The sequence below is a fragment of the Schistocerca cancellata genome, chromosome 2 (assembly GCF_023864275.1).
Source record: "Schistocerca cancellata isolate TAMUIC-IGC-003103 chromosome 2, iqSchCanc2.1, whole genome shotgun sequence".
Taxonomy (NCBI): domain Eukaryota; kingdom Metazoa; phylum Arthropoda; class Insecta; order Orthoptera; family Acrididae; genus Schistocerca; species Schistocerca cancellata.
Window position 1 is genome coordinate 442,463,784 of NC_064627.1, and position 12,406 is coordinate 442,476,189.

General features: G+C 38.3%; 1 protein-coding gene across 1 annotated transcript in view; it reads right to left on the minus strand.

Annotated features, from left to right (window-relative positions):
• Positions 1–370: 370 nt before the first annotated feature.
• LOC126161918 (alpha-1,2-mannosyltransferase ALG9) overlaps positions 371–12,406 on the minus strand; it is a 117,800-nt gene continuing 105,764 nt past the window's right edge. Inside the window, exon 13 of the mRNA XM_049918087.1 lies at positions 371–595. Within this exon, the coding sequence (XP_049774044.1) occupies positions 466–595 (130 nt within the window). The 3' untranslated portion in view covers positions 371–465. The remainder of the gene's footprint in view (positions 596–12,406) is intronic.

A 12,406-nucleotide genomic window follows, 5' to 3' on the forward strand; every position in this document is an offset into this window, starting at 1 on the left:
CCTTCTGAATATTCAGACAACACATAACCATTAGCTGTGCGAGAGGGTATCACTCTCTCTGTCTCTGACAATTACTGGTACATATTTACTTCTGAAATTACAGTTGTGATTCTTTCTATTTTGTTTGAATCCTCTCATTAGGAAATGTTAGTATAGACACTGCTTAATATATAGTGGTGGGTACTTATAGATGTCAAACATTCTTAGTGCACTGTGCTTACAAACATCTGCGAAATTTATACATTGTTTATAATTTATATGTCAGTTCATTTCCTTAAGAAATATAAATAAATGCATTAAATTATCTGATATTACACTGCACAAACTTTTGAAAATAAGTCTAATGGGTTGCTCAAATAAAACAAATAGGTAGATAGAAAGGGTTCACCTGTCATTTACTTGTATTCTGTATCAATGGAGGTTTATATAATGTTCAACCTCTCTTTCACTGTATGATTACATGTTCTATCTGTTAACTCCATTCTCTTCCTCCCTTAATTCAAATTTTGTGGACCTCAGGAGATTATAAGGTGCATAGGTACAAAACCTCTCTGACAGCCCAGGTATATAGAAAGCTCTGAAAAATCTGTGCGACCTGGAACACACGGAAAGTACTGTGATTATAAAGAGGCGAAATAACACTGTTACTAATATGTCTCACTTATTCCAAGCAAAGAGAGAATAATAAGACAGTAATTAATTCTAATCCAGAGCTGTAGATTTCTGAAGAGAGACATTATTGTTGTTGTTGCTGTGGTCTTCAGTCCTGAGACTGGTTTGATGCAGCTCTCCATGCTACCCTATCCTGTGCAAGCTTCTTCATCTCCCAGTACTTACTGCAACCCACATCCTCCTGAATCTGCTTAGTATATTCATCTCTTGGTCTCTCTCTACAATTTTTACATTCCACCCTGCCCTCCAAAAACAAACTGGTGATCCCTCGATGCCTCAGAATAAGCCCTACTAACCGGTCCCTTCTTTTCGTCAAGTTGTGCCACATACTCCTCTTCTCCCCAATTCTATTCAATACTTCATCATTAGTTATGTGATCTACCCATCTAATCTTCAGCATTCTTCTGTAGCACCACATTTCGAAAGCTTCTGTTCTCTTCTTGTCCAAACTATTTATCATCCATGTTTCACTTCCATACAAATACTTTCAGAAACGACTTCCTGACACTTAAATCTATACTCGATGTTAACAAATTTCTCTCCTTCAGAAACGCTTTCCTTGCCATTGACAGTCTACATTTTATATCTTCTCTACTTCGACCATCATCAGTTATTTTGCTCCCCAAATAGCAAAACTCCTTTACTACTTTAAGTGTCTCATTTCCTAATCTAATTCCCTCAGCATCACCCGACTTAATTCGACCACATTCCATTATCCTCGTTTTGCTTTTGTTGATGTTCATCTTATATCCTCCTTTCAAGACACTGTCCATTCCGTTCAACTGCTCTTCCAAGTCCATTTCCTGTCTCTGATAGAATTACAATGTCATCGGCGAACCTCAAAGTTTTTATTTCTTCTCCATGGATTTTAATACCTACTCTGAATTTTTCTTTTGTTTCCTTTACTGCTTGCTCAATATACAGATAGAATAACATCAGGAAGAGGCTACAACCCTGTCTCACTCCCTTCCCAACCACTGCTTCCCTTTCACGCCCCTCGACTCTTATAACTGTCATCTGGTTTCTGTACAAATTGTAAATAGCCTTTCGCTCCCTGTATTTTACCCCTGCCACCTTTAGAATTTAAAAGAGAGTATTTAAGTCAACATTGTCAAAAGCTTTCTCTAAGTCTACAAATGCTAGAAATGTAGGTTTGCCTTTCCTTAATCTTTCTTCTAAGATAAGTTGTAAGGTCAGTATTGCCTCACGTGTTCCAACATTTCTACGGAATCCAAACTGATCTTCCCCGAGGTCGGCTTCTACTAGTTTTTTCTGTAAAGAATTCATGTCAGTATTTTGCAGCTGTGGCTTATTAAACTGATAGTTCGGTAATTTTCACATCTGTCAACACCTGCTTTCTTTGGGATTGGAATTATTATATTCTTCTTGAAGTCTGAGGGTATTTCGCCTGTTTCATACATCTTGCTCACCAGATGGTAGAGCTTTGACAGGACTGGCTCTCCCAAGGCCGTCAGTAGTTCCAATGGAATGTTGTCTACTCCGGGGGCCTTGTACCGATTCAGGTCTTTCAGTGCTCTGTCAAACTCTTCACGCAGTATCGTATCTCCCATTTCATCTTCATATATATCCTCTTCCATTTCCATAATATTGTCCTCAAGTACATCGCCCTTGTATAGACCCTCTATGTACTCCTTCCACCTTTCTGCTTTCCCTTCTTTGCTTAGAACTGGGTTTCCATCTGAGCTCTTGATATTCATACAAGTGGTTCTCTTTTCTCCAAAGGTCTCTTTAATTTTCCTGTAGGCAGTATATATCTTACCCCTAGTGAGATAAGCCTCTACATCCTTACATTTGTCCTCTAGCCATCCCTGCTTAGCCATTTTGCACTTCCTGTCGATATCATTTTTGAGACGTCTGTATTCCTTTTTGCCTGCTTCATTTAGTGCATTTTTTATTTTCTCCTTTCATCAATTAAATTCAATATTTCTTCTGTTACCCAAGGAGTTCTACTAGCCCTCGTCTTTTTACCTACTTGATCCTCTGCTGCCTTCACTACTTCCTCTCTCAGAGCTACCCGTTCTTCTTCTACTGTACTTCTTTCCCCCTTTTCTGTCAATTGTTCCCTTATGCTCTCCCTGAAACTCTCTACAACCTCTGGTTCTTTCAGTTTATCCAGGTCCCATCTCCTTAAATTCCCACCTTTTTGCAGTTTCTTCAGTTTTAATCTACAGTTCGTAACCAATAGATTGTGGTCAGAGTCCACATCTGCCCCTGGAAATGTCTTACAATTTAAAACCTGGTTCCTAAATCTCTGTCTTACCATTATATAATCTATCTGATACCTTCTAGTATCTCCAGGATTCTTCCATGTATATAACCTTCTTTCACGATTCTTGAACCAAGTGTTAGCTATGATTAAGTTGTGCTCTGTGCAAAACTCTACCAGGCGACTTCCTCTTTCATTTCTTAGTCCCAATCCATATTCACCTACTATGTTTCCTTCTCTTCCTTTTCCTACTCTCGAATTCCAGTCACCCATGACTATTAAATTTTTGTCTCCCTTCACTACCTGAATAATTTCTTTTATCTCATCATACATTTCTTCAATTTCTTCATCATCTGCAGAGCTAGTTGGCATATAAACTTCTACTACTGTAGTAGGCGTGGGCTTCATGTCTATCTTGGCCACAATAATGCATTCACTATGCTGTTTGTAGTAGCTTACCCGCACTCCTATTTTTATATTCATTATTAATCCTACTCCTGAATTACCCCTATTTGATTTTGTATTTATAACCCTGTATTCACCTGACCAAAAGTCTTGTTCCTCCTGCCACCGAACTTCGCTAATTCCCACTATATCTAACTTTAACTTATCCATTTCCCTTTTTAAATTTTATAATCTACCTGCCCGGTTAAGGGATTTGACGTTCCACGCTCCGATCCATAGAATGCCAGTTTTCTTTTTCCTGACGTCCTCTTGAGTAGTCCCCGCCCAGAGATCCGAATGGGGGACTATTTTACCTCCGGAATATTTTTCCCAAGAGGACGCCATCATCATTTACCCATACAGTAAAGCTGCATGCCCTCGGGAAAAATTACGGCTGTAGTTTCCCCTTGCTTTCAGCCGTTCGCAGTACTTTTTGGTTGATGTTGCAAGGCCAGGTCAGTCAATCATCCAGACTGTTGCCCCTGAAACTACTGAAAAGGCTGCTGCCCCTCTTCAGGAACCACACGTCTGTCTGGCCTCTCAACAGATACCCCTCCGTTGTGGTTGCCCCTACGGTACGGCCATCTGTATCGCTGAGGCACGCAAGCCTCCCCACCAATGGCAAGGTCCATGGTTCATGGGGAAGGAAGAGAGACATATAAGAGAATAAATTATCAGTATCTGTCTGAATGCCTTCATTAACTGACAGTGCTCTACAAGCTCCAAAAATAAGCTGCATTCTGAAATTGAAAGATTCATAGACAATGCGCAGGAAGAGTCAAAGTGGTGTCACCTGCTTTATGTCAAATAAGAACTGAACAACATGAGAGAGCAATGTAACTTACTGAGACATGTGGCCCCATCCTCCAAACCCCAAAATGTAATATGCTGGAAGGAGGGGCAGTATAGAGATAGTGCTTGGTTGAGATGAGGAAGACCGTGGGTACCAGGCCAATGTAGACAGCAGATATTGTTTGTAGTAAATAGTATTGATTTTTGAATTAGGGATTTTATAGTTCTTCACGGATCTACACTAATAGACATGCGGTTCGATGTTCGCACAGTGGCTGAGTCATGTGCACAATGTCTTTCTTCCTTTCCATTTCTGTGCCACACTGCTTCTACTTGTTCTATTTTCTAGTGAGATAGTTGTAAACAATGATATAAAACTTACAAAGTGAAACATAGAACAGTGCCACAGCAGTATCTACGGTTTGGGTTTTTTGTCTTTACATCACGCGACACTGGCACAAGAGAGTGTACAGAGGCACTGAGATACCACAGATGTGAGATGAGTCACAGGCATTGACATCATCATTATGCTGTCCCAACACCCTCTAGTTCAGTGGGCATGATAGCAGAAAATCCACCTAAGATAGCTTTCTAAACCAGTGTATAGCATAATGGGAGAATGTATCAGGCATCAGGGGATTATGACGAAGAGAGAGTTACAGAATATTACAGAGCAGCATTAAGGACCACGGATTGTAGCTGATAAAGTTCCTGTGGTTAAATAAATATGTCAGTGGTACCACGGGGCTGAAGCGCAACACACTGGATGGGTTTCTCAGGGATGGTAGGTGAAGTTTAAGGTTTACATGACAGTTCCCCAGTCATTATAACCATAAATGTGATTGCAGTGACTTCATCATGGATTCCTTTCTTTTGTGAATAGTTCACATAAAGCTCTTGTTTCTGAATTTGTGTGCTTATTTCTTTCAACTCAGTGATTAGGAGAGTGTGTCACATGGAGCATGGGATAACTCTGACAAAGAAGAGTGGTATGTAGTAAGGCTAAGTATAGAGTGAAGGAGAATAATATATGGAAAAGGCTGGGTGCAAAGATTCATAATGTTAGTAGGAGTACTGATGTAAGATGCTTCCAGGATTGCCACACCACTATTCCTAAGAAAGTGTTTGACCAACACCACCTAAATCACAGGGCCTTACAACACTCTGCCAATAGGCAAGTGATGTCATCAACTTCAGGTATACAGCCAGTGCCACCTACCTGTAGCAATGCGACCTAGATGCCTGTAGAAACGCTATGTGGAGCCATGTAAACAACTGTTTCGAAGCTATAGTGTTAGTGAGTTGAGTTCCCTTGAGAAATCATTTGCTTTTCTGCTCTTTGACGTTATATTGCCTGTAGCAGTTCAGGAGTGATCATCACCATGGTGAATAAGTGTTGTGTTTTGGGTTGTGATGGTAATTATGATGAGAAAAAGAAGGTTCACATTTTTAAATTTCCAGCTGACAAGAATACATGAAGGAAGTGATTATCTGCAATCAAATGAGAGAACTTCATTACTAGCAAGCATTCTGTGGTGAGTACCTTTTATTTTAAGCCATACTTATCGAAGAAAGTATATTGCAGTTGAAGTCTGAGTATTGGTACAATTTTTAGCAACATGCGTGCAGTATATTATTTCTCATTTTGTAGGTCTACCAATTGCACTTCTGCGAAGATGATATATTGTGGGAAACACAAGCAGTAGACTGGAAAACTGGAGCTATGTTAACCGCACCACTAAGCAAGCCACAACTCTGACAAAAATGCAGTCCCAAGCAAATTTCCTAACTGCTCTTTGCATATTTCAAAAGTGATGCCAAAAACCAGAGTACCTCCCTCTGAAAAACAGAAGAAAAGGGAAGCTGCTGCACTGAGAGCATCCATAGAGGACAGTATTAAATCTCTAGAAGTATATAATTAGAAGTTTTCCTTCAATTCATTTTAAGAACTGATACAGAAGCTTGACTCTGTCACTTGTAGTGAGAAGTGGTCAAAAGCAGTGAAAGATTCATATATATTGTTTTTTATGTAGACAATGAAAAAACACCACATCGTATTTTGTACATAATTATTAATCAGGAACTCAGTGTAATCATTTATGTAAAGGGTTGTGAAATCACGTCCAAGAAAGTTAGAAAACCTGTAAGTAATATCCATGATTTAGACAATATTAAAGTATTTGTTGAAAGTTTAGCATGGAAAAAGGAAGAAAAACATCTTCAAGACATCATTGTTGAGTTGTTAGATAACTTAGAATGTGATGGGAAAACTAAACCTGCAGTTGGATTCATAAGAAGCCAGTTTTAGTTAAGCTTTTCACCTCCTGAGAGACGTAGGTTTCCTCCCCATGTTTTACTATTTGCTTCTTTTTTTTTTAATTTCAAGCCATGCTTACAGATTCATACAGAGCACTGGAAATATTGTTCTGCCTTATCCTAATACTATTAGAAACATCTGTGCAAATATTTATGTTGATCCTAACAGTCCAAACTTTCTATATTACATTAGGGAGAAAGTACCAAACCTGAATCATCAAAATTGTTTTGTGACACTCATGTTAGATGAAATACACATTAAGCCAGCCATGGACTACAAAGGAGGAAATTTAGTTGGTATGGCATATGATACCACTACTCTTGCAACAACTGCTCATGTGTTTATGGTGCAAGGTGCAATTTCATCATTTAAAGATGTTGTCCACATCTTGCCTGTAAATAAAATGACTGCTGACCAGTTGTTCAATGTAATAAAAAAAAAGTATTGATTGGGTTGGAAAACCTAGGTTTCAAGGTTATTTCTATTTGTTCTGACAATAATTCAATAAATAGAAAAACTGTTAGTAACTTAGCAAATCCATCACAACTTAGTACTGCTTACCCATACCCTTCAGATCATTCCAGACCTGGTTTTATGTTATACACCCAGTACACATTTATAAATGCATCAGAAATAACTGGGTGAATCTGAAAGATGAACTTCTGCCATTTTGCTTCCCCAGCTTTGAAAACACATCTGTGAGAATGCAAGCTTCATTTTCTACAGTTAGGTCCATATTTGCCATTGAAATGAACAAATTATTGAAATTTGGGATGGTTTAAGTATGAAAGCTCTGTGATCCTATTTGTTAGAAAAACAAAATGTAAAGCTTCTTTGTCAAATTTTCAATGACAGCATCAAGTGTAGTTTACTGGAGTTGGGGCCTGCAAATGACATTAAAAATTATGAAGGAACTGCTGAATTTATTAAAATAATAAGCACATGGTGGAAAATCGTGAATGTTAAGTCCTCTCTGAAAGGAATTAGATGTAGAGGGGAAATGCAAAAGTCTCTAACAAGCTACAAGGATGATGGAAGGTGTAAATTTCTACAAAATTTCTAAATTAGTTAAACAACTGGAGCTCCATGAATTTGTCAAGTGGTAAGCTCAGTAAGGAAACACACACTGCATTCAAGCAAATAACATACGCATTATTAGGACTGAGAACATTTTGTCTGTCAGAGCTTAAAATGTCATATTTGCTGCCTGGAAAATTTCAGACTGATGCCTTGGAAGCCAGTGTATCGATGGCTGGATTCCAATACTATGTGTCAACGAAGCAAATATTTGAAGCAGTGAAAAAGCTGAGATTATCAACTTTGTTAGAGATTTCTTTACAAGGTGACTCAACCAAGAAAATTGTAATTAGGTCTCTACAAAGCTGTGATCAGTCTGAATGTCTTGATGTTGCCTGTGGCATCTCAGCATCAGTATTTGTAAAGTAAGTGTTGGTTGATGTGATTTGGAACTTATTGGTCCAAAGTGTGGTAACTGTGCTCAGTTTTTAACAATAGATAAGCAGCTGGCATGTGGTGCTGAGCACAAACTAATTAAAGATCCTGATAGAGGTGGCTTGCGATATCCACAGAAAATGCCAATGCTGATAGTAATGTAGTCTTTTTCTTTCATGAGAAAACTATTAACAGATGAACACTGTGATTCCAACGGCAAACAGCATGTAAATTAATTCTTGATTGTGTCATGGCCAATGATGATTTTGCAGTAGATGTCTGTGACAAACATTCAGCACAGGAATAGTGTAAATCTGTTGTTTGGACAAGTGTTAATATTTTGCTTAGTTGTTGTTGTAGTTGTTGTTGTTGTCTTCAGTCCAGAGACAGGTTTGATGCAGCTCTCCATGCTACTCTATCTTGTGCAAGCTTCTTCATCTCCCAGTACCTACTGCAACCTACATCCTTCTGAATCTGTTTGGTGTATTCATCTCTTGGTGTCTCTCTACGATTTTTACCCTCCACGCTGCCCTCCAAAACCAAATTGGTGATCCCTTGATGCCTCAGAATAAGCCCTACAAACCGATCCCTTCTTCTAGTCATGTTGTGCCACAAATTTCTCTTCTCTCCAATTCAATACCTACTCATCAGTTATGTGAACTACCCATCTAATCTTCAGCATTCTTCTGTAGCACCACATTTCGAAAGCTTCTACTCTCTTCTTGTCTAAACTATTTATACTCCACGTTTCACTTTCATACATGGCTACACCCCATACAAATTCTTTCAGAAACGACTTCCTGACACTTAAATCTATACTCGAAGTTAACAAATTTCTCTTCTTCAGAAACGCTTTCCTTGCCATTGACAGTCTACATTTTATATCCTCTCTACTTCGACCATCATCAATTATTTTGCTCCCCAAACAGCAAAACTCATTTACTACTTTAAGCGTTCCATTTCCTAATCTAATTCCCTCAGCATCACTCGACTTTATTCGACTACATTCCATTATCCTTGTTTTGCTTTCGTTGATGTTCATCTTATAGCCTCCTTTCAAGACACTGTACATTCCATTCAACTGCTCTTCCAGGTCCTTTGCTGTCTCTGACAGAATTACAATGTCATCGGCAAACCTCGAAAGTTTTTATTTCTTGTCCATAGATTTTAATTTCTACTCCGGATTTTTCTTTTGTTTCCTTTACTGCTTGATCAAAATAAAGATCGAATAACATTGGGGTAGGCTACAATCCTGTCTCACTCCCTTCCCAACCACTGCTTGCTGGATGGATGAGGTGTGTGCTTTTGATGACACTTGTTATCGCCATACTTATAACTCTTGTTGCTGATGTGAAGTGTTACAGTTTTAGTTAGTTAGTTTCATGTTCCATGGATCATTTTGCATGAGAAACCATATGATTTAGAATGGGTCATTTTAAATTCACACTGCAAATTAATTTGTACATATGGCTACATGCCGAAGATTTTTATTTTACATTTACTTTACCGTGCAAATGTGAAATGAGCTGTTCCACACTTGTGACCTTAGGTGATGTCTGTTTTTCTGTGAAATATAGTCTGTCAGTAAACTGAAGAGCGAGCGAGCGAGTCTCCACTCTGCCTACCTATCTACATCACACAGCACTTCTACAGGCTGTTTCACAACGTAGTACTGGCCCTGATGGGGCACGTGCGTTAAATCTGTGGCGACACCGTGTACAGATACGTCCCGGCTGCTTCATTTATTTTTAGGCAAATGCGTTCAGACCATAAGGAATGCAAAATATGATAGCTTCTTCCGAAACACAACATTATAGAGTAAATAATATAAACATACGAACAGAAGTCAGGATTTTACTGCAAACATAAAACAGAATGCCTGTTCATGTGAATGTATGTTCCTCTTTTGTTATTTGTAAAATGAACCCCATATAACGCAACCACTGTAGAATTTAAGGCTTGTTATTACTTTGTGTTTCTACTAAAAGATTTCTTTGAAGGGTTGCATTGAAACTTAACAATTCTTGCAACACAAAGAATGTTTAAAAAATAGCCATAAATTTATAATTTTGTGTGTTGTATTAGTATGATTTGCACTACTTTTTTCTCGCTGTCTTCGTAAACATGGTTGAAAAGTATGTGAACTATGTTATGCATATTGGGTATTTACTCTGCCGTCAGCTATCAAAAATGTTACATGTGTTTTGATAGCATCAATGATTATTTGTTTTGTATAAAAACAGATTAGAGAATCTGCATTAAATTTTGTAATAACAATTGAACAAAGTGTATGAAATTTTTAGAAATGGTTAAATATTGCTTTTGGTGAGTCTGTTATGAGTAAACCAAGGACATACAAGTGGTATAAAGATATCAAAGCAAGCCTTAAAGGTGAGTGGTTTTACAAGCACAGATGAGATTAAAAATGCACAGTTAAGAGAGCTATCAACTACCTCAAGGAAACTGTTCCTTAAGTGTTTTGGGAATTGGATAATTTGGAAATTCATGGTAAGGACTATGGGACCAAACTGCTGAGGTCATCGGTCCCTAGGCTTACGCACTACTTAATCTAACTTAAAGTAACTTATGCTAAGGATAACACATACACACATGCCCGCGGGAGGACTCGAACCTCCGACGGGGGGAGCCGCGCAAACTGTGACAAGACGCCTTAGACAGCACAGCTACTCTGCTGTCAGCCTTCGGGAATTGATTAAAGCTCTGGCATAAGTGTATAGTGTGTAATGGCAAATATTTTGAAGAGGATAACATTGCTGCAGATTAATAAATAAACTTCTTACCAAAAAATAAAAATTAATATGTGAACGCACCTCATATGTCAAGCTTTTTACTTAGAAGTCCAGAATCGGTGTTCATGTTTTGAAGGAAAATTCAGTAATGTTTAGAGTAGCTATTGCACATGCTTCAAGCAATATGTCTTAGAATCAGGTGAATAGTAACCAAGATAGAGATTTAGTAACAGAATACATTCAAATGCTGCTGTTTCATAAGCATCAAAGGTTTCATGTGGCTGTGCAACTATCTATAACAATGGGTTTCCTCCAAAATTATTAGTTTTCTTTCGTGGCAATTCCAGTAAACCATGCGGCTCATTTTCGCGTTCCTTACTTACCGTATTTACTCGAATCTAAGCCGCACCTGAAAAATGAGACTCGAAATGAAGGAAAAAAATATTTCCCGAATCTAAGCCACACCTGAAATTTGAGACTCGAAATTCAAGGGGAGAGAAAAGTTTTAGGCCGCACCTCCAAATCGAAACAAAGTTGGTTTATTGTAATGAGACACAATTTAGGTTGAATGAAAGACGATACAGCTACAGTAGTTTGGTTCGATTCGTAAGCTTAGCAGTTAAGCTTTACCAGGTAGCCATTGCTATGCATCAGGTGCTCCGTCCGTATTTATAAGGGTACCCTTCCTTTTTCACGTGCTTCGTCTATTTTGAATCGATTGCTTATTTTGCTTTGATCTGATAAGTGCCGTTTTCTTTGTTATAGGTGTTTACGTCACTCTAAGTTGAAAATGCATTACTGTACTGTGTCATGCATTGTTTGTCACATTCTGATAGTGCGTGTTTACGGCCTATCGCCACTCGTGGCATGGCTTGCTTTTTTGCGCGCTACTGCCGCTTACAACTAAAAAAAAAAGAGAGGAATCGTCTCATTAGCGAAACAATGGCAAGAGACTGCTATTTGTTGTTACTTACACTGCTGCTTTCTTTGATAATGATCAACAAGAACCAAATGATAGACTGCGTATGATAGAACATGTTCTGAACGAGAGTTAGGCAAAAAATTTTCTCTGTTTGAAAATCTTTGCGGCCGCTTCTTTAGTACATCAAATTCTGCACAGAAGTTAGTCATCTTAGATTTAAAAATCTAGTCAGTTGCCATGCTTCATTTCTGACTGTAGCACTATTAAGCATAAGAATAATACGAATATAAACCTGACACGATACGTATATTCTTCCGCGTTTGCTGTTGTCTCACTCTAGTTTCGTAATTTATTAGGCAGACAGGATTTAAATGAGATAGCAGCAAACACGAAAGAATACATGGCAAAATGTTTATATTTGTATTATTCTTATGGTGAAGAGAATACTGCATGTGATTCACATTTCATCAGGTTCCTATTAGCAACCATCTCTTCTCACAGGTAGGAAAAAAATTCAAACGTAGAGTTGGCTATATTGACAAACATCCCTAACGGTCTTGCCAGCCGGATTTTCGTAGTAAATTGAAATTCTGCTACATTCGAAGATGAACAATATGGAATTTGTATTTACTTCATTGGATAATGTATGAAAATGCAGTGGTCGAAAAAGCTCGTCTTCCACCTTTTTTTTTTATTTCCTGACGCAGAGGTTTTGGCGCCAATATTTATCTTTGTGCCTACAAAGCATGCCTGTATAGCACTACATATATTCGACGGCAGAAGTTAGTTGTGGCGGCACCTACCAACATTTTTCAGACCTTCCGCTTGCT